The sequence below is a fragment of the Tursiops truncatus genome, chromosome 19, assembly GCF_011762595.2.
Source record: "Tursiops truncatus isolate mTurTru1 chromosome 19, mTurTru1.mat.Y, whole genome shotgun sequence".
NCBI classification, from domain to species: Eukaryota; Metazoa; Chordata; class Mammalia; order Artiodactyla; family Delphinidae; genus Tursiops; species Tursiops truncatus.
In genome coordinates, this window is record NC_047052.1 from 49,049,341 (window position 1) to 49,076,662 (window position 27,322).

At 52.9% G+C, this 27,322-nt stretch overlaps 1 protein-coding gene across 3 annotated transcripts; it reads right to left on the reverse strand.

Annotated features, from left to right (window-relative positions):
* Positions 1–1,070: 1,070 nt before the first annotated feature.
* On the reverse strand, positions 1,071–26,298 carry EML2 (EMAP like 2). 3 transcript variants are annotated; one of them, XM_033844167.2, is made up of 22 exons: positions 24,625–26,298; positions 21,826–22,044; positions 21,610–21,733; positions 21,325–21,429; positions 19,140–19,168; positions 18,804–18,933; positions 15,664–15,813; positions 14,902–14,971; positions 14,691–14,801; positions 13,553–13,648; positions 12,530–12,664; positions 11,568–11,667; positions 9,213–9,367; positions 8,932–9,057; positions 7,081–7,212; positions 4,952–5,019; positions 4,591–4,679; positions 4,257–4,354; positions 3,670–3,757; positions 3,011–3,106; positions 1,817–1,947; positions 1,071–1,491 (listed from the first exon to the last, which is right to left on the reverse strand). In XM_033844167.2, the coding sequence occupies exons 1-22, from the start codon at positions 24,794–24,796 to the stop codon at positions 1,366–1,368; spliced, it is 2,550 nt and encodes an 849-aa protein (XP_033700058.1). In that variant the 5' UTR covers positions 24,797–26,298; the 3' UTR covers positions 1,071–1,365. The 3 variants fall into 3 exon arrangements, with proteins under 3 accessions (XP_033700058.1, XP_073652114.1, XP_033700057.1); XM_073796013.1 differs by lacking the exon at positions 24,625–26,298 and having other exon boundaries at positions 21,826–22,101; XM_033844166.2 differs by lacking the exons at positions 21,325–21,429; positions 21,610–21,733; positions 21,826–22,044; positions 24,625–26,298 and adding an exon at positions 19,700–19,800.
* Between the last annotated feature and the right edge of the window lie 1,024 nt (positions 26,299–27,322).

Genomic DNA, 27,322 nt, shown 5'->3' on the forward strand with positions numbered 1-27,322 from the left:
TCCGGAAACAGTCTGCTGACCTCTGATTTAAAGTACAAAACTGGGTAAAACTGTTTTATGGTGTGAGAAGTAGGATAGCAATTACTGGCGGGGGCCGGGCGGTGGTGCGCAATGGCTAGGAAGGGGCACAAGGACGCTTTCTGGGGCCTGGGGATGTTCTACTTCTTCATCTGGGAGCTGGCTGCATGGATGGGATCAGTTTGTGATTATACGTTTATGATGAGCGTACTTCTCTGCATGTAGCATACATCAATACAAAGTTAAAGTTAAAAATTTGCTCAAAGTTAGATACTACACTGAGAAATCACCAAAAGGAAAACCCCAATCACATCTGAGCCCCTGAATCTAGCTGGGTCCCTCCTGGACTACCCAGTTCCATGACCTGGCAATGGCTTCTTATTGTTTCTGCTGGATGAAGTTAGGTTTCTGTCTCTTGCTACCCAGAATCCTCATACCCCATCTCCTAGACATCGATAGTGTCATCAGTCCACTTCTCTGAAAACTTTCCTTGCCCTGTTTCAACCTCGTGGTTCAAGTGGAGGCTTCCGTGTTTTTACATATTCCATCTTCCTGGCCACAATCATTGGTCCAGGGTTGGCCTTCACCCAAGTGGAACCAATCACAGCAGGCCAAACAACAGGCCACGTTGATAGATCTGCAGATGGGCCAATCATAGCCCTTCCCTGGGATTTTTGGACTTGGGGCTCAAGCTGCTGGGTGCCATCCTTCCGTGGTGTGGAGAATGCTGGTCCCAGAGAAACATGCTGACTTGCAGAAGGTCAGAGAAGGTATGGAGTACCTTGGTTGCCCTCAAATCCTTGGTTTGATGGCCCTGAAGGCCAGAGGGGACAACTGCCCTTCCTTGTTTGGCAATGTCGATCAATTGAGTCCTCCTCTGGCCTAAGTTAGAGCAAGCTTGGTTTCTGTCAAGCTTAAAGACGAATAAAGACCTGATAATGGTGTCTCATCACAAACGCTGTAATATATGCACACCACACACACACCTCGTACATATACACTTATAGACACAATCTATGGACACACCATATACACAGACCCTGACACTCCACCTCAGTGCACGTGTTTTTATTTCCGGATGATATAAAATAATAAACTTAAAAAACACCCCAAACCAAACACCCTAATGGCTCCCCCAAAGCAATGTGACCCCTTTTCCCACCCCAATAAATAGAGACTTCTGTCTGTCAGTCCACCCTCCCACCCCCATAACCCCCTTTGCTATAGACATACTCTGGGTATATATTACTCTACTCGGCAATAGACATCTCCCGAAAATAGAATTCCAATACTGCCACCTGACTCTACCTGGGCCCCATGTTCCTGGGAACCCCCCCACCTGCCAGTTCAGACCACCCGCCACTGCAGCACGCTGGTGTCCTTGCCCCCTGTGGTCAGGGCCACACTGTCATCCCACAAGAAGGCCACATTTGTCACATGGCTGCTGTGTCCGCCGTATTTGTGGCTGAGAGCCTGTGATATGGAAAGAAGGAAGTGAAAGGAAGTCATCTGTCTTGTTCACTGCTGTATTCCCTGGGCCCAGGCATTCGGTAAGTGCTCAATAAATATTTCTTGAGTTAATAGGAAAAAGAACCAAAGATCTCACAATGCAGATGCTCAGAGCTTTCGCACTACAGACTTGGTAATTTATCGACTTTCAAGTTAAGAAGGGCCCCTGGGATCAAGCCACTGCCCTCCTTGTACAGCCGGTGAAACTGGGATCCGGAAAGGGCTGCCTTAATCCTGCCTGCAGTGCTGCTTGGTACCTCCACCCTGCCAGCCCCCCAGAGGGACTCACTCGAGGCTGACAGCAGGGGTAGCTAAACAGGTGGACTTTGCCAAAGTCATCAGCTGAAGCCAGCAACTTCCCATCATGGGAACGGGCCACGGCATTGATGTCAGTACCATCTGCTCCCTCAGACCAGATCCCTGCGGGCAAGATTGGGGGTGGCTGGTGGTAAGATGGCAGCTGGGGCCAGGGACCCCCAAGGCGAGTAGGTCCCAGCCCCAGCCTCCCTGCCTTTCTCTCACCTAGCCCGTCTCTAGCCGGGGATGAGAATTGTAATAATCTTTTGGAAATGCTTATCTGACCCTATCCCTCTATAGCTCAAAGCCCTCCCATGGGGAATTCCCTGGCAGTTCAATGGTTAGGACTCCACGCTCTCACTGCCAAGGGCCTGGGCTCAATCACTGGTCAGGGAACTAAGATCCCACAAAAAAAAAAAAACCCTCCCATGGCCCAGGCTTCTCACCATGACCCCCAAGCTCTGCCTTGTCCCCCACACTGCTCCTGCCTTGTTCTTACCAGTGCTTCCCTTGAACTCTGCAATGATTTAGCCATCCTGCCTTCTTGCATTTCTCCAAATACCAAGCTCTGTCACCTCTAGGCTTTTATACATGGCTATCATTCCCTTTGCCTAGCCATTGCTTTCCTTCTTCACCACCCTAGAACCTAACTCCTCATCCTGCAGATCCAGTTTGGATGTCCCTTCCTCCAGGAAGCCCTCCCTGACTCCCTCCTAGGCTGGGGCCAGGCGTCCTCTCTGGACTTCCTTGTCCCAGCCCAGTCTACTCTGGGTGGTCTGGGGACAGGTCTCTCTCTTCCACTGGACTGTGAGACCCATGATGGCAGGGTCAGGGCTGTCGTGGTCACCACTGACTGGGTCTTAGCACTGCCCAGCTGGGCACACAGGTGCTCAGGGGGTATGTGTTGAGTGCATTAATGCCTGAATGAATGGGTGACTGGGACACAGGCTGTGTGAATCTCCCTGGGCCAGGTGACACCCCCAATTGTTCTCATTTCATTACAGTTCCAAGGGATCTGAGTAGTCACCTCACCCTAACCTTTTCTCTTATACAAATACTGCTGCTCACATGTCTAAAGGAATGAGTTTCCCACCTTAGAGGTAATAAGAGACTGTGAAAACCACCAGTCAGGGATGTTTCTTGGAACTCCTGTCCTCAGCAAGACTTTCCCCATTCCAGAACTTACCAAACACGCCAAAACCCAGGACACAGGTAGCCGTGGCCCATTCCACGTTCCTCACAGCATCTGCAGTAATGATCTGCTTACAGGTAGCTGGGTCCCCTGGGGCAGAAAATGGGAGGAGGTGTTCAGAGCAGAAAGAACTACTGGGAATTCCCTGGCGGTCCAGTGGTTAGGACTCCGCGGTTCCACTGCAGGGGGCACGGGTTCGATCCCTGGTCGGGGAACTAAGATCCGGCAAGCTGCGCGGCACGGCCAAGAAAACCAAAAACCAAAAACCAAACGGAAAGAACTACTGACTTAATTCATCCATTCCACAGACAACGGGCACTGAGGTCCGACACAGGAGGCTAATTCTACCTCTCCAGACTGGTGCTAGATCCTGGGTGGTGACATCTCAAGACGAGAGCAGGGGTATCTGCTTAGAAACCTGTACCCCAGCCATCCAACCCGGAGGGGGAGGAACTGGTTAAAAGTTGGGTCCACCAGGGAGGAAACCAGAAGCCAGGAGACCAGCCAATCAGATCAACCCCTGAATAAAACAGCCAGAGGAGAAGGGACTTGAAGCCCCTGCTTCCCCTTCCAGAACCCAGGGAAGGCTATGCAAATCGCACACGCAATAGAGAGGCTGAAGGAGGAATGCCTTTGGGTTTCAGAGAACTCACAGTACAGAATCTCGTAGTCCCCAGAGTTGGTGACGAAGCAGCTGCTGTCCTGGGCCCAATCCAGGTGGGTGATAAAACTGGAATGGCCCTGCAGGGGAGGGAAGGGGTGGAGTTAGAGCTGGAGCGGGTAGGATCAGACCAGGATGGGTGGAAGGCAAAATACAAAGGTAGGGTGAAAACACAGGGGGTCTCGAGGAAAGATACACAAGCCTTTGGGGTGTGGGGATGGGGCCACACTATCATGGGCGGGGCCAGACTGTGATGAGCGGGGGCTAGACAAATAAGGGCTTAGAACACAAGGGGGAGTTTAGAACAAGTGGGCAGAGCTAGACACGGAGGGGCGGGCTTCGAATGCAAGGGGCTGGGCTACACAGAGGGTGTGCTTAGAACGTGAGGGGCGGGGCTACACAAAGGGACGGCCTTGAAACACAGGAGAGGGTAAATGTGTGGGCGGGGCTAAAACTCCTTGATGTGACCAGGGCAGTCAGTTGAGTGTTGAAGCTGTGCGCCCTTGAGGTAGAAAACTGGTTAATTCTGCACCCCCTGGACGGGGTGGCGGCGCGGGCTGGGGGCCACTGCCCACTCACCGAGCACTTGCCCAGGCGGCTGACCTTGCGGCCGCCCTGGTCCACCGTGTACAGGTACACCAAGTTGTCGTGGGAGCCCACGGCCAGGTACGCCCCGTCTGGGGGAGGGGGAGGGGGCTATGAGGAGGCACCCAGGCTCTACCCCTCCTCTCTCAGATTCAGCCCCCCACTATCCCAGACTCCTCAGTAGTCCCAAGTTCCATCCCTGCCACAGGCCTGGCCCCGCCCTTAGGCCGTGCCACATAGACTCCACCCCTTCCCCCTGCCAGTAACTCTGAGCTTCAGTTCCCAGGCCTGGCCTCTCCAAGGTCCCCTCCCCGGCCCCGGCCCTTACCTGGAGAGAAGCTGACCACTGAGATCTGTTCATTCCCATCTGTATGGATGGCCACCAGGTCATGGGTCTCCGTGTCCAGCAGCAGCCATCTTTAAGGAGAAGGCATGGTGGGAGAGGAGGGGTGAGCTGATCTGGTAGAGAAGGGTGGCAATCTGTGGGGCCTGAGGGAAGGACCCCAGAAAAGATTAGGGAGAGAGGCTGACTCCAGAGGAATGTTGGGAGATCAAGGCCTGGTAAACAGTTGGTACCTAATTATCATTCTCTGTAAGCTTTGGGGCAGTAGGGAAGGCAGGGGGAGGTGATCAAGGGATAGTTCCTGGGGGGCGCAGAGAAGCCCTCCCCAAATGCCCATCAGCTTTACCTGCCAGTCGCCGTGCCAATGGCCAGGACACAGCCACTGGGGTGGAAGCCAGCAGAGTAGGCCGGGTCCTGAGGAGGGAGAGAAGAGGAAGGGCTGGGAGCTGGGGTCCCCCTTCCATCTGGCCCACACTTCCCCAGCCTCAGAGGCAACTCTCAGCCTGGCACGAGAGCTCTCACCTCCCGCTGCTGCCCTCCAGTAACCTGCTGATGCAGATGCTCTGGAAACCGCTCTCCTTTCCTTTAACATATCAGCTCGAAGAGAAAATATTCCTCCTTTCACTGTTGACTCTGGATCCTTTTTCACTCCTGTTTTAACCTCCCACAGCTTTATAAACCCAAGATGATTTCCTTAGGGACTTTTCTACTAGTGAGATCGTTGGGACAAAGGCTATCCGTATTTTTAAGACTTTTGATATATCATGCCAATTTGCTTTCCCTTATAAAATTATATTGACTTATCATTAGGCTTGTCTGAGTGCCTGTTTCCCCATATCTTTATCTAACTCCTAGCACAAAATTTTTAAATTTCGGGGGCATTTGGTTGATTTGCAGGCAACAGAGCACCATGGAATCAGAAGTGGTTTGAAACTGTGGCCCTGACACTTCCTCGTTATGTGACATCAAATAACTTTCCCCATCGTGGCCTTGGTTGCCCCACACGGAGAACATCAATACACACTCCCCAGGACTGTTATAAGCAAGGTGTAAAGTCCTTAGAATGGTAAGCTGGTGAGTAAGACGGGCTACAGGAAGCACTGAATAAAGGTCAGCTATGATTGTAATTACGAACGGCAAGTGATGTTACCTTTCTGGGCCCGTTTCCTGATTTTACCTTCCTGTTTCTGGGCGATCCATCATCTCTACTGCCTTGTGGAGGTTGGGGTGCGAGGGAGTTAAGAAGACAATGTGGGTAAAGTGCTAAGCCAATGTCAGGCATGGTGGGCAGACTGCCCGAATCAGAATAACCCAAGGGAGCTTGTTCTTATTATAAATTGCAGATTTCTGGGACTAAACTCAGACCTCCTGAACCAGACTTCCCATGCTTGGGGCTCAGGATTCTGTGTTTCTAACAACTCAGGTGGTTCTTATGCCCTGGCTAGAGAACTGCTGTGCTGAGCACAGGTCCTGGCATATAGTAGGTGCTCAATTAGGCAGCCAGAGTGAGGATTATTATACATGGCCCTAATAATTTCCAGGGTACACTATCCCTGACTCCTAGAAGTTCAAAGGCCATCAAGTGTTCCAGGATCATAGGTAACCCTGGATTCCTGGAGCAAAACCTCAAAGGGTAGTGTGGGGAATATGATGACTGACCTTCTACTGTCCCATACCCCACAGGCAAGAGAGCTTAAAAACTACATTGCCCAGAATCCCTTGTAGCTAGGGTTGGCTGTGATTTGGGTCTGACAATCAGCTGCACCATTGTGGGCTCTGGAAGGTACAAAGTGGAGGCCCCGCTCTGCCACTTCCACTGATCAGCTGGGTTGTGAAAGCAATAGCATTTGCTATGCTGGTGAGCAGTCACTAGCCTTAAAAGGCAAGGGCACAGAGTATCTGTTTTTGGCCAGTGTAAAGGTAGCCAGCATTGGGTCACTCTAGAGCAAGATAGTCCAACTGAACCTTCTGCGATAATGGAGATGTTCTTTATCTGCACTTTCCAATATGGGAGCCACTAGCCACATGTTTGGAATGTAGCTAGTGCAATGGAGAAACTGAATGTTTAATTCTACTTACATTTAAAGTTAAGTTAAGTTTGAATAGCCACATGTGTTGGACAGCGTAGCTCTAGAACCAACACTTGAGTGACCACAGCATCCTGGTTCCTGGATTGCAGTTACAATGACAGCATTTTCTTGAACTCAGTGGTTCCTGACTCCCCACCTTCCTGACTGTGGCAGAGGCAGCAGCTCCTCTGGCAGGTCAGTTCTGTGGTGCTGTTCTGGGCTTCTGTCCAGTCAAGAACTCACTCCTCTAGCACTTCCAAGTGAGTTTGTAAGCACCCAGTTCCCTGCATTAAATCTCCTTCTGCTTAAAGACGCCAAGTGTGGCTTCCATTTGATGTACTGAACCCTGACACACTGAGACAAGTCGTTCTGTTAGAATGGCGTGCCAAGTCCCCCATCCCCTTACCTCGATGATCCTACTCCACAGGGGCTGGTGGGACTCCACGCTCCACAGATGCACCAACTTATCCTGACCACATGTCACAAATTGTCCCCGGCTGGGGTGTGTGGCCAGGCCCCATAGCTCTTCCACGTGGCCCTGGCAGAAAGGAGAGATGACAGCACGGAGACTGCCAATCCAGGCCTTTCCTCTGCATCCCCCACCTCCCCAAAGTCTGATGCCAGAAAGAAGTGCTGGACTAGCCCCAGCAACACACTCTCCCCACAGGTTACCCAGGGAAGACCCCTTCCCCAGTGTTATCTGAAGGAGGCTGTGATTGGGCAGACCCCTGCCCCAGTGTGGGGCTCAAGGCAAATGTTGCCCTTCCCCCCAGGTCTCTGCTTTCCACTGTGCACAATGGGAGGCAAGAGACATGATGAGTAGGAGCTTGACTTTGGGAGACAGATGGCGCCCAGCAGGCTGTAGGAACCCATGGAGGGTACTCAGCCTGGTGAGTCTGACTGCAGCTCTCTCTTATTGACTGTGGCAGTCACCTGGGCAGATGACTTCTCCTTGGAGCCTCAGTTTCATCTTCTGTAAAAGGGAACCAATCACTGTATGTGGCTCATGGCATTTTTCTGCTCACTCACATTATGGGTGGAAAGTGTGAATAGATGGAAAGTGTACGAGGCTGGTACAAAGTGCTCACCAAATGGAAGTGGCTGACTATTATCAGTAGTGATAACATGCACTATTAATATATAATTAAAGTAATTAACAACGATAATCAACAGAATTATAATTATTGATATTAGTATAATGATTAATGTTAATAAATAATAGAAAGCTAGTAATATATTAATAATATAATTAATACTAAATAATATTGATACTATTATTAGAGGTCTTTAAGGTCCATTCTGGTCTTGGGACCCCTAGGAAATCCCTCTAGCCCTTGTTTTTCCTCATCTTCTTCCATGGAAACAAGAGCCAGAGGGGGGGAATCTAAATGCAGCTGCTGTACGGATCTCAGCTACCATGTAAGAGGTAAAATGCATGTCAGGAGTGAAGGAAGGGGCGGGGGGGTCACTGAACAAGAAGTAATTTTGGCCAAGACTCTTTGAGCCCTTACTCTGTGCCAGGCACCGTTCTAAATGCTGTGCATGAATTGACTCATTGAATCCTTACAAAACCCCATGAGTCAGTTCTATTATTCTCCTGGTTCACAGAGGCACAGAGAGGTTATTCACTTGCCTCATATCACACAGCGAGTGAGCGACAGGGCTGTGCTTCGATCCCAGGGTTTTTTTGGCCGCACCATGTGGCTTGCAGGATCTTCCCTGACTACCAGGGATCGAACCCAGGCCCCCAGCAGTGGAAGTGCAGAGTTCTAACCACTGGACGGCCAGGGAATTCCCCCAGTAGGCTGGGTTTTTTACTTGGATGTGTGGTAGGGTTCTGGCCCACGAGGATGAAGGAATGCGCATCTGAGAAGACTCCAGAGGGTCTTCCTAGATCCTTGTAGCTGAAGACCTGGGAGGTGTGTGGCTCAAGGCCTGAGTGACAACCTGCCAGGGCACTTACAGAAATGGACACCAACCTGACCAGCAGGGGGCAGCACAGCTGGAGCAGGGTCCTGGGACCCCTCTGCTGTGCTACCAGTTAACCCATTGCTGGACCATGGGGTGTTCTGGGGTGGGGTTATGTGTCAGGAGCAGTTAAAGGGAAGGTAAGTGGTGTTTACCAGGCCAGAGGATAAGGGATGGGGCAGGGAGGTGAGGTGAAATGGGAGTGGGAAGAGAGGAGGAATGAATGGTGCAGAGGAGAGAAGAGAGGCGGGTGGGGAGGGAGCAGGGCAGGTGCAGAAGAGAAGCTCACCTGGATGAGCAGCGAGAAGCCAGTGTGGACAGAGCCCTGCAGGATGGAGTTGCGGGTGGTCCCCACGTACAGCGTGTCACCCCGGCCCTCCGCTATGGTCCGCACGGGGCCGAAGTCCTCGGGGACCTGAGTAGGCAAAGGGGGGTGGGGGGCAGGCAGATGAGTGTAGGACACACGCAGAGGTGGGGTTGGGGGGTGGGGGAGACAGGCTGGGAGAGCAGGGTCTAGTATTAGTGGGGTGGGAGGAGGTATCCTCACCTTCATGAGCCTCTCCCCCTCACCTCCGCCTCCTGCAGCTTGCTGTAGTCGGAACCCCAGAGGATCACCCGCCGATCGCGGCCCCCTCCTGACACCAGCGTCCCGTCCCGCAGGGCGCAGAGCCCAAACACGCCGCCATCGTGGACACCCAGCAGGGCCTGTGTGATACGGTTCCCACCTGCAGGGTGGCCAGGGGCAGAGGTCAGCATGGGGAAGCTCCCCCATACTGACCCCAGAAAACACCTCAAACTCTCAATCCTACATCCAGCCATTCACTCACCTTTTCTTCTACCCAGCCTTCCACCCACCCATCTACTCAACCACCCATCTATTCAAATACCCTATCATCCATCTAATAAACCATCTGAAGTAACATCTACCCATCCACCCTTTGATCCTAACCCTATTCATCCACTCACCTATCTACTGGTCTGTCCATCCATCTATCTACTCACCCATCCAATTACCCATCCATGCAGCCATCAACGCTTCCTTCCTTCTATCCATCCATCAATCCGCCTCTCATCCATTCATTCACCCTCTCTTTCATCTGACTACCCACTCACCAGTCAATCCATCCTTCTATCCAAACATCCACCCATTTTCCATTTTTTTTCCTATCCATCTACCCATTCACCCATCTATCCACTCATCTGTCAAACTAACCATCTGTTCATCCATCCATTCAGTCAACAATTATTAAACTAGCATTGACTCTGGGCCCAGCCTCATGCTGGGTGATGCTGGGTACTGATGAAGGCAACCTCAGATCTTACCCTCACAGGGATCACAGTCCAGTTTCAGAGACAGACCTACTACCAGTCAGTGACGACCCAACATGGCTGGGGCTGGGATGGGGAAACCCAGGAGGCTGTGGGATCCCAGAGTGGGCACCTAGCCTGGTGGGCCAGGGAGGGCTTCCTGGAGGAGGGGACAGCTGAGCAAGGATCTGAAGGTTGAGTAGGAGTTGGCTAGGACAACAGAGGGTAGAAAAGTGTTCCAGGCAGAAGGAACAACATGTGCAAAAGGCAGAGAGAACATGGACTATTTAGGAAACTAAAGAAATCTGGTGTGACCAAGTATAACATGCAAGGGACAAGAGAAAGCAGGGCCAGACCATGCATGGCCTCATTGAGGAATCCGGACCTTGCAGACCTCAGTGAGGAATCCAGACCTTGTTCTGAGGGATCTGAACTGTGTAGTAATGGAAGGGTTCAGCAGGGGAAGGATAGGGTCAGATTTACATTTGGTTCTGACAACAAACTGAATTGGAGGGGACAAGACTGAAGGCCCGGGAACCAGGGAAGAGGCTGGGGCAGGGACTAAGTGGAGAGGAAGAAAAAGCAACTCTCTTCAATTCCATCCTTCCAGGCTCAGAAGTGGTGTCACGTGTACATACATCCTTCTGTCTACCTATCTTTCTAGCCACCCACCCACCCAACATCCTGTAGCCCTGCGGGCTGGACCCAGTGGTGGGACTGGAGATATGGGAACCAATCAGACCAAGTCTCTGCCCTCAGAGAGCTTAGAGTCTGCTGGGAAAGACACACTGCCAATTATTCAGAACTTATTCTCAGCTGTCTAATCTCAAGAAAAGCTCAAAACAACCGTGTGAGGGAGAGAGTATTATACCCATTTTACAGATGGGGCAACTGAGTCTCAGAAGGGAGATGACTCTCCCAAGGCCACAGAGAGCACACAGCACTGCTGAGACCTGAACCCAAAGCCTGCCCAACTCCCAAACCCACTCCTCACCCACTACCCCAAGATGAATGGTTACCTCAGCCAATGGATTAACATGTTATGAAGAACTGATTGTTCCAGGAAGTGGTTTGATGACTGAATAAACTCATTCATTCATTCATTCGTAACTTTACAGTAATCCACTGCCTGGGAAAAGACCCAGTCATTTATTAACACAGTCATCCGTTCTGGGGACAGCCATTCATATATTTAATTGTTCACTCACCTAATCACCCACCCATTAAGGACAGCATATTCACCTACTCATTCTTCTATTCACTGGGTGGGACAAACGCTTCATTCATTCATTAACTTATTCATTCATTCATTGCTCTGGAACAAACCACCTCTCCATCCATCCGTCCATCCACACTGGGTTAACCCATTCATCTATAGCTCAAACTTGATCGCTGCCATGGGATTTGCAGAGGACAAGGGGAGGGAATAAGTGAAGATTTCATGCAGGTGGGGATACTGGAGCTGAGCCTTGATGGAGGTGTTAGAATTGGACAAGTAATGACTTGTATTGTTGTATAGTACATTCCACATCAGCATGCTCCGAGAAAGGGCCGCACAGCCAAAGGGAGTCAGGGAGGACCGCGTTGGGGAACCAATCAGGGGGGGCTGACACTGACCTTTGCCCCAGACATAGAGGTTCCCCCCAGAGTCCCCGGTGACCACATCGCCACCCTCCAAAAAGGTCACACACAGCACGTACTTCGGTTTCTCGTGTTTCTAAGGTGGGGGAGAAGGGGAAGGTGTCAGAGGGTCGCTGAAGCCGGGAGGCCTCCCAGAGCTCACCCGTCACCCAGGACAATGGTCCAGGGGATGCCCTCCATGCTTTGGGGAGCAGCCCTGTGGGGAGCATCCTCATCTCCAATCCACCTCCATGGAGTGTCACGTAGCCTACAGACCACTTTCTGACCCACCCCGGACCCCCTTCCTCCCTCCTCTCTCTCCTCCCTGACTCCTGTCCCAGTCTCTGTCCTTCGTTCTCCTGCTGTCTTCCGCTTGGATTCCTCTCTCTCTGTCCCTTGGTCTCCCCCTCTCTGCCCCCGCCCCTCTCCTCTCCTTCCCTCCCGCCCCCTCTTCTGTCTGTCTCTAGGTCCCTCACCCTGCCCCGCCCCACCCTCTTCTCATCTCAATATCTCCATCTTCATCTCCATCTGAGCCTGGTGTTCTCAGGGCCTCCCCTTTTGGGGTAGAAGCCCCAACTCTCACCAAAGGCAAAGGAGCCCTGTCAGAGGTGTGCCTGCATCTTCTCTCCCAGGCCCTGTGCTTCCTGCTGTTTCTCTGTCTCTCTCGGCCAGTCAGCCTCTGACCTCGGTTTATCCAGAATATTGACGACCGCAGCAACCCATGTATTGAGCATCCACTATCTGCTAGGAGTCGCTACACTCTTCATCCCACGGAATCCTCACAACTTCAAAGAGTTAAGGTGGATCACGCCACTGGTATGGATAAGGGAACTGAGGCCCCAGCAGGCAATAGCTCAGCATCCCTACAACCTCCAGCCCCTGGGGTATCTTCTTGTCTGCCTGGGTGTCCCTGCCAGCCTCCTTCAGGGCCAGCCTGTCCCAGTACCCCTGGCACTCACCTCAAAGAGGCCCTGCCGTTTGCTCATGCCGCCTCCTTCTAGGTTCCAGAAGTAGATGTGGGATTTCCCGCAGGTGATGAGCACGGTGGGGTCTGTGGGGTGGAAGGTGGCCACCAGCACGGCCTCACTGGAGCACTTTAAGGGGTGGGGGAGATTCTGAATGAGGACCTCAAAGCCATCAGGACCACGATACCCAACCCAGGAAGGACTGCCCTATACAGCTGTGTGGGCTGTGTGCTTGCACGCCCAACTTGCCTGTACCTCTCCTTTACGGGCAAACTAAAGTACAGGAAGCAGGGCCAGCCAGTGAAACATTATTGTTTTCTTCATCAACATAATGGCAGGCACGAGAGCCCTTACTTTGTACCAAGCTCTGTGCCAAGCATTTAACATCCATCAACTCATTTAACCCCACAGCACCCTGTAAGGTAAGGCTCATTAGCACCTCCCATTACAGATGATGAAGTGAGGCTCAGAGAGGGGAATTCACTTGCCTAAGGACACACAGCCAGGTTGTGTCCAGAATCAAGTCACTGAGAGCCCAGCCTCTCAACTACTTCTCTTTCCCCAAACCATGGGCCCCAATCCTAGGTCTCTTGCCCCCAGCCCAGAATAAGCACATGACCTTGGGCAAGTAGCTCTCCCCTCTACCATGCCTCAGGTTCCTCATCTGTAAAGCAGGTTATCTCCCGGAGATGCAAGTCAAGGTCTGTCTTGGACATCGCAGGACAGCAGAACCAGCAGCCACCTTGTACCGATCCTCCTGTTGGGCCTGGTTTGCCCACCCCATATGCCAACATCAAAGCCAAATTTTCCCTACAAGGAAGATGCTACCATTATCCCCATTTTATAGATGAGGCAACTGAAGCTCCGAGAGGGCAAGCCACTTGCCCAAAGTCACACAGCCAGCAAATGGCAAAGCCAGGACTTCAACATGAGTCTGATTCCAGACTTGTGAACACTGAGATCTGGCCAATCCCACAGGGAGACCCCAAGGAGAGGGGATAAGAAGGGTTACCTCACCTTGACATCTACCACCTTGGTCTCCTTGGCCCAGTCCCACACAGAAAGCATGTGATCGTTGGACTCATCTACCGCACAGAGGAGGTTGCCCCCATTCTAGGAAGAGGAGAGAGGATGGGGGAGGGGCAGGCGGGTCAGGATCCACCCCCTCCCTCCAACACCTTGCCCACTGGGGCATTAGCTACTCAGGCCTGTTTCAAAGGCCCTGACCCAAGTCATGTGAAACACATGAAAATATACTCCCCGTCCAGGGCCACACACATTTTAAAGGCTGTTTATAATTTTCCTTTTGAAATGACTCCTCCCTAAGAATTTCCTCTAATTTCCCCTCAGCTACAATTTCTCTGCAAGTAGCCCGAGGTCAGGAATTCTTACTGAGAGCCTCTAATCTGCATTTTCCTATGGAATGACTTTTAGGGCTGTGAAGTTAAACAGTTAATAAAGTCGGGATGATGTTGCTTTTTTATACCTGTAGTTAAGTGCAGGTTAGTTTTGATTTTGCAAAGTTTTCCTTTCCCCCACATTTTGGCAACAAAATAGCTTTATTTCCGCAAAGTTCTCAAGTGTCTCCTCAGGTCTCAGAAAGCCTGTGAGGTTCTTAAACTGTCTATGGGATGACAGGTTGTTTTTTATTCCCCGATCCATTGCAGCCAATACTCTGGTAAAATACAGTAAAACTGTAAAATATGATTAAAAAAAAAAAAAAAAAGCCCACCACTCACACACTTGGATGTTGTGTGAATGTCAAATTGCTGGACAAATTCCTAAAGGCTAACTCTCGATTTCTGTGCTTATCTCCTCCATACCTGCCAACACCCACTTAGGATGGTACTAGGAGCCAGGGCTGCCCTAGACACAGGGCTTAAAATGCCTAAGGGATAAGGACCCTTCCAGAATGAAAGGTGGTGTGAAAAAATAATGCAGAAAGCGTTAACTGACGTACAAAGGATCACTGAGGAGTTTCTCTGCGGAGCAATCAAGACATATGGGCTAATAGAGCAGGCCTGTGAGGCCACAAATGTGGGCACACAGCCTGGAGGGCCAGGGGGCGTGGCCAGCACCTGTGACGCCATGATGAAGGTGTGGCCTCCAGCCCCAAGGGGCGCCCGGGGCAGGCGAGGGATGGCACAGGACTTACAGATTTGGAAAAGCCCACACAGCACACAGCTCTGTCAAACACCCCCAGGCCCAGTACGTGTAAGGTGGAGAGGGAAACGGAGTCCCAGACGCGCACGTGGGGCGGCAGTGGCTGCAGGGAAGAGAGAGGCCGGTTACCTGGGGGGCCCAGATTCCTGACCCACCCACGACTCCATCCCAGTCTCCAGGTCCTGCTCCCTCCACTCTGTTACCTTCCCCTCCTTAGTGGTGCCTGCCACCTGTCCAGTGGCGATGGTGACCATATCAGGGTGGACAGCCAGGCTGAGGAGAGAGAGGGCAGAGGGACAGGGCTCAGCAGGGGGGTGCTCACAGCACACCAGGACCCCTCCCACAGCAGGCCACAGTCGCGATGCCTGATTATTCATTCCGCAGTTTGCTTGAATGAGTTACTTAGTCAATAAACACTGATTCAGCTCTTCAGTAGCAATAAGGGTATACTCTCTGGGTACTCTGGCTCAGAAGCAAGACTCAGGCCTGCGGTCTCTAACTCAAGTGCCCAGAGGGCTCAAGCCTGTACCACAAACGGCCAGGAGAACACACCCATTTAAAAGGGCTGTCAAAAATAAAATAAAATAAAAGGGACTTCCTTGGAGGTCCAGTGGTTAAGACTCCACGCTTCCACTGCAGGGGGCACGGGTTCGATCCCTGGTTGGGGAACTAAGATCCCACATGCTGTGCGGTGAGGCTAAATATAAAAAAATTAAAAATAAAGGGGCTGTCACCACAGGGCTCCAACACACTGTGGGATCGTCTGGGGTGCCCACTTGAAGTTTTCAAAAGAAGTGAAAAATTCAGGCATCTGAGTGAATTCACCGACATTTGACGTATTGATAATCAATCCACATTTTTTCCCCCTGAATTCAGCCTGTTGGCCAGGGAAGGCCTGGCCCCACCCACCTCCCCTAAGAGTGTCCCAAGCAGGAAATATTTGGCATCCTCCTCCCAGGCCTCACCACTTGATGTCATCATTGTGTCCCAGGTAGTGCCGCTGCCTCTGCTCCTCCACACTGTATAGCACAGCCACAGAGGCCACGAAGTACACTATCTCCCCCGTGGGCAGCAGGTAAAGGTTGGCCCGGCAGTCTCGGCCACGGTAGCCATAGCTGGAGGTGCCCAGGGGCTGGTTAAAGAGCCTGTTTTGCATTGCATCTGCTGACTGACTCCCAGATGAAGGTCATCAGAGCTAGGTTTTCCTGTTTCCACTCTTACCCCTGTGGAAGGTTGAATGATGGTATCCCCCAAAAATATGTCCACCAAAATATTAACCCCTGGGAAGTGTGAAGGTGACCTTCCTTGGAAAAGGAGTCTTCGCAGATGTAATTAAGGATCTCAAGACGAGATCATCCTGGATTATCTGGATGGGCCCTAACTCCAGCAACAAGTGTCCTTATAAGGGACAGAGAAGAAAAGACACAGACACAGGGTGGGAAAAGGCGGTGTGAAGACAGAGATTGGAGTAAAGCAACTATAAGTCAAAGAACCCCAAGGGTTGCCAGTAGCCACCAAAAGCTGGGAGACAGACAGGGGCCTCTTCCTCATCTCTCCATGGCTCCCGCACCTGCTTCAGGTCTCTACTCAACTGTCAGCTCCTTGGAGAGGCCTTCCCAAGCCTCTCCCAAATAGTTCCCAGCTATTTAAAACTGCAAACTGGAATTCCCTGGCAGTCCAGTGGTTAGGACTCAGTGCTTTCACTTCCGCGGCCTGGGCTCAATACTTGGTTGGGGAACTAAGATCCCACAAGTCGCGCCACAGTCAAACACAAACAAAAAAACTGCAAACTCACACACCCTCAACTGCCCCCATCCCCCTCCCTCTTCATAATCCTGCAGTACATTCATCAGCATCCCACACGTTATCTGTTTAATTTATTTTGTGTCTCCCGAACTACAGTGTCTGCTCCAGGGGGGCAGGGACCTCTGTCCATTTTGTTAACTGATGTACCCCTTGTGACCAGATCAGGGCCTGGTACACAGCAGACATGAGTTCAATATTTGTTGAAGGAATGTGACCCTCCTCTGTTCAGAACTTTCTGTGGCTCCCCAGTTCCCCTAAGACAAAGCCCAAGCTCCTCCACTGGCCTGGTTTGCCCCTCCCTGGCCTTAGCAGGGCTTCTGCCCTCCTTTGCTCTCTGACCTTGGAGTTTCTCAAAACACTAAGATCACTACTGTCACCCAGGTCTTGGCACTAACCTTCCCCTTTGTCTAGCACAAGCTACCTGCCACCCTTCTCAGTTGCCCTGTCCTCAGATCAAGCTTCAGGCTCTCTTCCTCCGCTAGATTCATCCCACTTATCTGATCAATTTGTTAACGTCACCTATTCCTTAATGAGACTATCAGTTCCACAGTGGCCAAGACTGGGCTGTTTTGTTCTCTTCTACAACTCCTCCTCTGAGAAGCCTTCCCTGATGCCCAGACTGGGTCAGCTGCCCTCTCTGGGTTCTCCCATCCCAGCCTGAGTTGTCATTGTCACGGATTCTGTCCCCACACTGGACTGTGATTTGGAGACTGTTGGAACCCAGCCCTTAGCCCCAGAATGTTCAGGAAACATTTGAATGAATGTCGATATGTGTATCCCGACCCCACAGAAACTGCTTCACCCTGCAGCTATTTGGGGCTGGGGAATGAGGCCTATACTGACTGTTGCTATCTCAATTGCTTTTCTTTTGATGCTCACTTATCAAGGCCAGCTTGACATGACAGCATGGTATTCTTTGACTCCCGCGAATATTTCCAGCTGCCTTAAAGAGGCTCTGGGCTCCCACATTCCTCCCTCCTCCAGAGCAGAAACCAAGGCCAAGAGAGGAAGACAGGGACTGGGTCCCTAAGATGCTGATCCCAAGCCCCAGTCTGCATTTTGGGAAAAGCCTGGGGCTCAGAATCAGAGCTCTTGCCTCAGATCTGCTGACTCCCTAGAACAGGGCTTGATATCCCCTCTCTTTTTTTTTTAAATTTTATTTTATTTATTTTTTTATATAGCAGGTTCTTATTAGTTATCTATTTTATACATATTAGTCTATATATGTCAATCCCAATCTCCCAATTCATCCCACCAGCCCCCTCCCCCCTTGGTGTCCATATGTTTGTTCTCTACGTCTGTGTCTCTATTTCTGCCCTGCAAACCGGTTCATCTATACCATTTTTCTAGGTTCCACATATATACGTTAATATATTTGTTTTTCTTCCTGCTTGGTCCCCTCTCTTGACCTCAGTTTCCTCATCTGGAAAGAAAGGGTAATAGTTCCCAACCTGCAGGCCTCAGAGAGCTCTCGGAGGCCACTTGTAAAAATATATTCTCAATCCTACAAAAGAAAAGGATCATATTATTCAACGTATTTATACTTGAAAGAGCTTTGAACAGTGCCTGGCATATAATAAGTGCTCAATAATGATTAGTTATTATTTTAATCAATCTCTGTTTATGGGGCCCATATGATGAGCACATTGTTTCACAGCCTTATGAATCTGAGATCACGACACCCATTTTTCAGAGGAGGCAACTGAGGCACAGAAGGGCATGGTGACTTGTCCAGGGTTACGTAGCCAGCCAGAGGCTGGGCTGGGGTTTCAACCCATTTCTGCCAGGCTCCAAAGACAGGGTTCTTAACCATTATCAACTTCTTCCATTTCTCAAATACACCAAGCTCACTCTGACCGCAGAGCCCTTAGACCTGCCGTGCCCTCTGTTCTTCCTAGGCTGGCCCCTGAATGTCCGATTCTCAGCTCAAATGCCCTCTCCTCAGAGAAACCCAGTTACTCCTCTCACTTGAGCTTCGTTTACTGTATTCCCAGACTGTGTGAGCTCAGGGAACACAGCCCACATGCAGACGAGGATCCGACAGATGGAGGGCGCTCAGCAAACATTTGCTCCTTGAATGAATCATAAAAGGTCATGTCAGCTAACCTGCCTTCCTCTGCTCCCTCCAGACTCCAGTTCTTCCTGACCCCTAAAGCCACAGAGGCCTGGAAAGTCCCACCTTCAGTACAAAGACCCTCCCTCCAGCTGAAGTCCCACACCAGAAAGGCTCTGGTCCCTTCCAGGCTGGGGGCGGGTGGGTTGGGAGAAGTGGGAGGAAGAGATTAAAGCAAAAGGATACACCCAGTCCAGCTTGAGACGGCGGGAAGGCAGCTCGGAGCGTGTATCCAGGCTGTAGCTGGGTGCCAGCTCGTCGGGGATCAGCATGAGCACAGGGCGGCCCCTCAGGAACATTTTCACGGAGCCCTCCTCTGCCAGAACACCCCAGAGGTCAGGTGCTGACACCAGCCCCCAACCCTATTTCCTTTCCCCTTCCGACTTCACTTTTTTACTTTTTTAATTAGCAGAGGCGGGGAAAATGAGGCCAAAGAGGCAAAGGCCCAGCCAGTAGCCAGGCTTCCTGACCTCCAGCTCTGGCTTCTCACCCCAGGAAGCCCCACCCATTCTCCCTACTTACCCATGCTGAAGATAACTTCTTTGGTTTTGCTGTCAGGAAAGGGAAAAAAAAAAAAAAGAAAAGAAAAGAAAAGAAAGAAAGCCCTAATTAGCAGGCAAGTCAGAAATTGGGAGAAACCACTTCCCCACCCCAGCGCTCCCCGGAGGTATTTGATGAAAAATGGGGGCCGAGTAAGGAGCGGAGCGCTGCCTCTCTGCAGGCCGTGTGCTTTGCTCGGTTGATCTTGCAGAGCCTAAGACACAGGCCCAGAGAGGCAGTGATCGCCAAAGATCAAACAGCACGAAGTGGCAGGGACGCGATCCTGAAAGAGGAGCGTCACAGGTACCTCTCCCACCTAATCAGCACGGTTCTCCCAACGCTCCCCACCCCCAGTCCCACAGAGCCCCAAACTTCAAGCAGAGAGGGAAGAGGTGAGGGTTTAAGGGAAGGGGCGTGTCTCCAACTCCCTTTGCTGACGGAAGGTGGTGATGCCCGCGGGTCTGGGTCCCCGGAGAAGGGGGAAACCTGGGATCCAGATCCCGGTAGCGCGAGGAGGAGGGGGGTGTGCGAGACAGTCTCACCCAGCTCCAAAGCTACTCATGGCGGCGGCTGGCGAAGCTTCGGGGCCGGGGGTGGAGCCGGGACCGGCTCCGCCGCTTCCGGCCCTGGGAGGCGCCCACGCCGCCGCGCCCTGCCCCGCCCTCCACTGCCAACCCCGTAGCCGGAGAGTCACACTGGGTCTCAGGTCCCTGGCTGTGGGTCCTGATACCAGGCTCTTTTTTGGGGGGAGGGAGAGTGTTTTTTGAGAACATGGACTCGGGGACGTGTCTGCCTGAGTTCAAACCCCAGCTCTGCCAGTTCCTAGCAGTGTGGACAAGTTGCCAAACCTCTTGCCTCGATTTCTGCACTTTTAAATTGGGGATAATAAAAATACATACCTCCCGGGTGATTGCGAAGCTTAAATTAGTTAATTCATGTAACATGCCTTGCGTGGTGCCTGGCACATAGCTTCTGTACGTGTTTGCCATTATTTCAGTGAGGTTGAAATGTGTGATTTTTTTTTTTTTTTTTTTTTTTGTGGTACGCGGGCCTCTCACTGTTGTGGCCTCTCCCGTTGCGGAACACAGGCTCCGGACGCACAGGCTCAGCGGCCATGGCTCACGGGCCCAGCCGCTCCGCGGCATGTGGGATCCTCCCGGACCGGGGCACGAACCCGTGTCCCCTGCATCGGCAGGCGGACTCTCAACCACTGCGCCACCAGGGAAGCCCGAAATGTGTGATTTTTGACTCTGGTCCTGCCTTAGTCTGGTCCTGCCTTAGTCCGGACCCGCCAAGCCCTGACCACGCCCACTGCATCAGGACTCCACACTCAGGTTTTTACACCGCCCAGACCTTCAGTGTGGCCCGGGCTCTGGGAACTTGACCACGCCCAACATTCTGATCATACACACCTCTCCTTCCGATCCTGCCCCTGAACTGGCAGCTCTCCATGGAACCGCCTACCCTCCTCAGGTCCGGTTAAACTTCAGACCGTGACCACTTTCACCTAGAGTCCCTTCAAGCCTACTGATATCTGCCCACGCCCACATATGACCACGCCCAACTTTCAAACCACGCCCATTTCCACCTGGCAGCGCCCCAGGCTCCCCGCCGCCCAGCTTCTTGCATCGGACACTACGGCACCTGGTCTTAGCCCATTACCCCTACCCCAGGTTCTGATTCTGCCCTGGCTAACCCTCTGGCCACACCCTCAAATTCCAATCACTTCCCTCCCTCTGATTACCCCATTTCCTGCAGAAACTCCTCTGAGGGTCCTGCCCTGGCTACATCTCTGAGACTCAATGGGGACTCTCCCCTTTACCTTAATAGCCACGCCCACAAACCTGGCTCCTCCCTAACTTCTACTCCGGCTCATCCAAGAGACGCTAATCATCCACGTCTCCTAGGTTCTAGTCCAGCCCCTTAATGCTTTGACCACGCCCCTCCGTGTTGGTTCCGCGTTTCCATGCCTCGCAGTTCAACCACGCTGTCTCAAGATTGGTCTCTCCGAGCCTCCGGCACTGTTTCCGCATTCTGAACTAGATGACCGCCCTTTAGGTTATCAACTCGTGGCCTGGGGCATCACCCTAAATTCCCCATCCTTTTCCAAGCCTAACTGGGGTCCTGGCCCCACCCGTTGTGTCACGACCCCGCTTCGGACACCTACCCTTCCTTTTTGGCGCTACAATTGCTGCTAGAGGATGTGGTGCGGCTGCGGGGGTCCTCGCGGCGCACTGAGGCGAGGCGCTCTGGTGACAAGTAGCGGCGGGCACTGCGAATGGAGAGCACGTAGGTAGGGGCAGAGCCCGCGAGGCCAGCAGGCGAGTGCCGGAGGCAAGAACTTCCCCGGACCTTCCACTGCTGGTGTTCGGACATATGAGTCCATCCGTTTCCACATAAACAGCCTCCGAGGTCTTGAAGGAAACTGGGGATCCTGGCTTCCGTGACTTACCTGCGCCCGGAGGTCGCCTCCTTTTTGGGGGAGGATGGGGACGTGGCATAGCCGCCCACGCGCCGCGGGGGTCCCGAGCCATTGAGGGGCGTCCTAGTGGGAAGGCCTTTCAAGAGCTGACACACTAGAGGAATGGGGTTAGAGGACAGAAGGGGGTGAGTGTGAGGTCCTGGCCCCAGTCCCTCCCATCTCACCCCTCCAGTTTGGTGAAGATACCCGAAGCTGTGGTGCCTAGGCGCGGAGGCGCCCGGCCCTTGGGGGTGCCCCGCGCGCGCAGAGCAGCGCCTTGCTCCTCGCATGCCCGCAGGCGACGCAGCGCGTCAGCCAGCGCGGCCTTTAGGACCGCCAGCTCGTCTTCCTGCAGCTGCAGCCGCTGCTCCAGCGCCGACACGCGGTCGTCCACCTCCATCCCGCTCGTGCCCGACAAATTGTCATCTGGAAGGCAAGGGAGCGCTGGCTGCGGGGGGCCACCCAGGAGCTACAACGCCCGAGGTGAGACGTCCCTCCAGCCTTCCCTGGTCTAATCCTGGGGCCAGCCACGCCCCCTTCCTCTCCAGTAACCTGGGGCTGGGACGCTTGGATGTGGGCCAAGAAAAGGGGAAGGAAATCCCCATAGCTCTCAGCCCTTGTCCGCACACTCCTCTCTGCTGCAGCGCCCTGGAGGCGTGACCTTAGGGAAGTCCCTTCCTCTCTAACCTTCTAAGAGACTATGAATCAGGAGCCTCTCGACTCTGGTTTTAAGATTCTATGACTAAGATGCTAAATACATATGAGTCATATCAACATTTTAAGGATGACACCAACTTTTCGCTAGTGAAACCAACATTCTAGAATTGATTTCCAATATTCTCTGACAAATATCAAGATTTTATCGCGGGTACTAACATTCCCTCTCTGTTTCTAAGACTTTCCAAGCCATAAAGGTCGTGCCTGGTCCCTCGCCTTCGCATTCCCTCCCCACCTAGGGGTTCGACACACGAGCCTGCTGCAAGGACAGAGTTTCTGCGGCCCCTGGCGGCAGATTTGGGAGTTGCAGGCAGCGCATCCAAGACCCGAGACCCACGGAAGGGAGATACCCGCGGGGATCTGACACCCAAGCTTTCTTCCCCGACCCGAGCTTCTCCCGTCAATTCCCCTCCTTTATTTGGCTTATGTACCCCATGCCCCTGATTCGGCTCTCCCTCTCCCCTCTAGGCCATGGGTGCAACCGAATAACTCCTCCATCTCCCGCGGGGGCCCCCCCTCGCCCATTTTTCCCGAAGTGGGAGGGGCAGAGGACCAAGGTGGTCCCCCCTCCCCCCTCCCTCCCAGACCACTCATACCCAGACTCATTGCTGGCAATAACCAAGAAAGCCCTGGCTCCCAGTCGGGTAGAAGTAAGGTTGGTACCATTAACAGGAACCGGGCGTGGAAGTAGCACCTGCCATCCCCTGTCCGTAGGCCGCCCCGCCCGTCCGCTGGGCTCCGCAGTGCAGCCGTCTATCCCGTCCCTCCCTCCCCTCCACCCCCCGCAGCCCAATCGCCTGCCTGGCCTTGCCCGCCCTGCCCCCCACCCAGCTCCTCTCTGGTCGGGTGCCTGGACCTGCATTGGAAGGTGGGGGCCTCCCGAGGTCTGAGGGAGACAGCTGTCAGGACTTGGAACTCATAAGAGGAGGAATCTCAGGGTCCTGTTGGCAAAACGTTTTGCAAAAGAGGAAACTAAGGACGGAGGTTGGGGAGTGTGCAGAGATCACCAAAGGTCAAACAGCCAATAGGTGAGGTGCAGGAGGGCCTGGTCACCTCCTTGTGCCAAGACCCCTCTTACCTACCATCAATAATACTACCCCCCCAAATGAGATCTGTTATAGGGAGCTTACACGTGGCAGGCACTCTTCTTGCAAAACACTTAGCACCTCACCTGGCTCTGGTTATGTGCTCAGTAAATCCAGAATATAATTAACTGTTATCTGGTACCCAGTGCTCCCAGCAACTCTAGCAGCTGTAGTATTATACCCATTTTAGGAGGCAAGAAGGTGGAAGGGGACTGAGACCTAGAGAGATGAAGGTGCTTGTGCATGGACACACAGCCTTTCAGCAGCAGAACAGGTACATGACCCCAGGCTTAGGCAGCCTGTCAGCCTGCCTCTTAGAGGGGCAGAGGAGACAAAATAAGCATTCTGGAGCTCTGCCAACTCCAGTGGTCCCTGACACTGTGCTGTGTGCCCAGGGGAGTGAGCCTCCAAATGGAAGACAGTTCCTTCTCAGGGCCCCTGAGTGAAATGGGGGAGCTTTCACCTTGGCCCTTCAACCCCCATCCAGAGAGCCAGCTGCATTCTGAGGCCTTGGCCTGCCCACCCCCCACCCACCATGACTCAAGTCCTCCGCTCCCTCCTGACCATTCCCCCACCTTCGGCATTTTTGCCCGGAAACCAGCCCCCACTTCCCACTTCTCCCATCCCTCCCTCCTCCCCTCTGCCTCCAGCTTCCCTCATCTGGGCCTGACACCCACAGTGACCTTTCTTGTATTGTACCCATTTGTCTAGGGAGAAGGGATGAGTCCTAACGGGTGGGAGGGGCGGTGCCTGAGGATTTGGGGGGGTATAGTCGAAGCAAAGTCCTCTGGTCATCCTACCCAGTCCCACATCCAGCCCACAAGCCAACACCAAATACCACTCTCCCCCTAATCTGTCCCTCTGCTAGGGAGAAGGGGGAGGGTCCCAGAGGACTGAGAGGGGATAGGGAACGCAGAGTTCCAGACCTCCAGGCCTCCCCCGCTTCTGCCCCAAGCTCCTGAGGTTCTGCTCCTTTCTCTCAGTTCAGACACCTCCGAAAAAGGGGAGGGTTGAAGAGGGTGGGGGACTAGGATCAGGGCTTTGGGGATCAGGGAGCTTGCTCTAGGGTCAGGGTCCTGCTAGGGGAGAAAGGAGAATCTTCAGCAAGGGGCCAGGATGGGGACTTGGAAGGAGGAGGTTGGGGCAGGAGGAGATAGGTCCAGCCCTGGGCGGGGCCAGGGTCGGAACTGAGGAGGGGTCTCACCGTTGCAGTATTGAAGCAGGGAGGATGTGTCGTAGAGGCCGCAGAAGGCCGGGCCGCGCTCCGCCATCGCCCCGCCACAGCCACCGCCAGCCCCCCCGGCCCCAGCTCGGGCCTGGGCTCCCCCCCCAGGTCCTGCCTCCCGTTGCCATAGCAACGCCCTTCGTTCCAGCATCCCCGGCTCGGCCTGCCCGGCATCAGGCGGCCGACGCCGGGCCTGGCACCGGGGTCATCCCCCAGGATGCTCAGAACGGGGGGGGGGGTCGGAACACCCCCTGCCAGGCCCCCCAACACAATCTTCGGGCCGGGATTGGCTGACCCGAGATCCCCCTCGGTACTGTCTGGTCCCGCCCACAACAGGCGTGTATTCTCTTTAGACACCCCCGCCTGTTCAGGACCAATGAGAGCCTGTCGCGCAGGCCCCCTCCGCCAATAGGGGTGCAGAAGGTTTGGAAGGGGCAGGGCCTTCTCTGCTTTTCAGCCCGAAGCATAGCCCCCGGCTCTTAGAGGAAGATAGGGTGGAAGAAGACACTCCACACCCCGCAAACCTCCCTAATCTTTTATTGGATTTTCGAGAAGCCACCTTGCAAGACTAGAGCCTGACCCTAGAGTCTCAAATCCGCCCAGATATCCACTAGCTCCGCCCTGGAACTCTTATTCTAGCTCATTTCTTAGAACTCTTGTTTATTCTATCTACGCCCGCCCCCAGGGCTCTTAACTCCACCCCCAGAATCCTGAGGGGGGAGTTAAAGTTCTATTCCCGCCCCCAGAGCTTTTGGCACCGCCCCCTAAGCATCTCAGGGCGATGGTGCTTGGCCCAGAGCCCTTGACTCGGCCTCCTGATAGGATTGGCTCCGCCCCTTAAGTTTATACCCCTACCCCCAAGTCTGTTAGTCCCTCCCTAACCTTTCCTTCCACTTTCCTATTGGCCGCCCCAGGCCCTTAGCTCCTCCCCTACAGCGTTCATCTCCCATAACCTTGTTATCCAGTCCGGGTTTTGACAAAGGCCCAGCTGTGATGCCTGGATGGCTGGCGGTGTCAGTCGGAGGCGGCTCCGAAGTTGGGGGGAGAGGGGAGGGTAGAAACGCTGACAATGGACTTAAAGAATACTGGATCACCTTCTCCAAGTCTCCATTGAGGGTCAGCACCTAGAAATGACCCAGAATATGCTTTATAGCGGTGGGAAGTGAGCCCAAAGCAGAAGAGATTTGCCTCTGGATGGACACAAGCAGGCCTTGGAAGCCCAGGGCTTTGGAACCAAACTGGCCTGGGTTTGAATCCTGACTCCACCAGTTTCTGATTGTGACCTTGAGCCTCAGTTTCCACATCTGGAAAGTGGGGGGTCATATCGTGCCTACTTCTTTCATTCATTTGAAAGTTTGGGGACTTTCCTGGTGGCGCAGTGATTGAGAATCCGCCTGCCAATGCAGGGGTCACGTGTTCGATCCCTGGTCCGGGAAGATCGCACATGCCATGGAGCAGCTAAGCCAGCGTGCCACAACTACTGAGCTTGTGCTCTAGAGACTGCGAGCCACAACTACTGAGCCTGCATGCCACAACTACTGAAGTCCACGCACCTACAACCTCGCAACAAAAGAAGCCACTGCCAGGAGAAGCCCTCGCACCGCAACGAAGAGTAGCCCCTGCTCTCCGCAGCTAGAGAAAGCCTGCGTGCAGCAACGAAGACCCAACGCAGACAAAAATAAATAATAAATAAATAAATAAATATGTTTACTGAGTGCCTATTATGTGCCAAGCTCTGTTCTAAGTGCTGGAGTTTCAGTGATAAGCAAGTCAGCCCCAGAGTTTGCCCTCGTGGTCTGTGCAGCTTGCGGAGGAAGTAAACCACAATACAGAAAACAAGTAAATAGTAATAGCTAACATTTATTGAGCACTTACTATGTGCCAAGCACTCAGTTATTTTCATCACCATTTTACAGATAAAGAAACAGGCACAGAGCTCATAAGATAATTTCAGGTCCTGGCATTACAGAGATAAGATAGAGTGATATGGTCAGGGATGGGAGGGTGAGGCTAATTTAGAGAGAGTGGGGCCAGCGAAAGTCTTTCTGAGGAAGTGACATTTGAGCTGAGATGTAAATGACAAGAAGAAAGCAGTCACACAAGGTGGGGTGGGGGTGGGGGTAGGAAGTAGCTTCCCACGTAGAGGGAAGAGTAAGTGCAAAGGGCCAGAGGTAAGTATGAGTTTGGCATATTCCTGGGGCAACAAGAAGACCGGTGAGGATGGAGCTGTGGAGGAGGAGGAGAGCAGGAGGTAGATGAGGTCAGGGAGGTAATGGGCCTGCAGATCTTGCAGGACCTCGAAGATTGTGGGCAGATGTTGGCGGTTTGTCACTGTATCCTCCTGTAAGCCCTAGTGAGGCCACCTATGTAAATCACACATGAGAACAGTGCCTGGCACACAGTAGGCACACATAAATGACAGCAACCCCTATTCATTTCTCAGTGAAACCTACTATATAAGATCAATAACGGGTTCCAAGTGATGACCAAAATAGACGTGGGCCATTATCCTTCTACGATCACAGCTAACTGTGTCACTGACAGAAACAATGCAGGAACTCAGATTTCCTGCTTCCCAAACACCCATTTCTCCCACCCTCCACCTCCCTGAGCTCCAATTCTAGGAGAGGGGAAATCAGACTCCTACATACAGAGCAGTGTGCAGCAGGCTGCAATG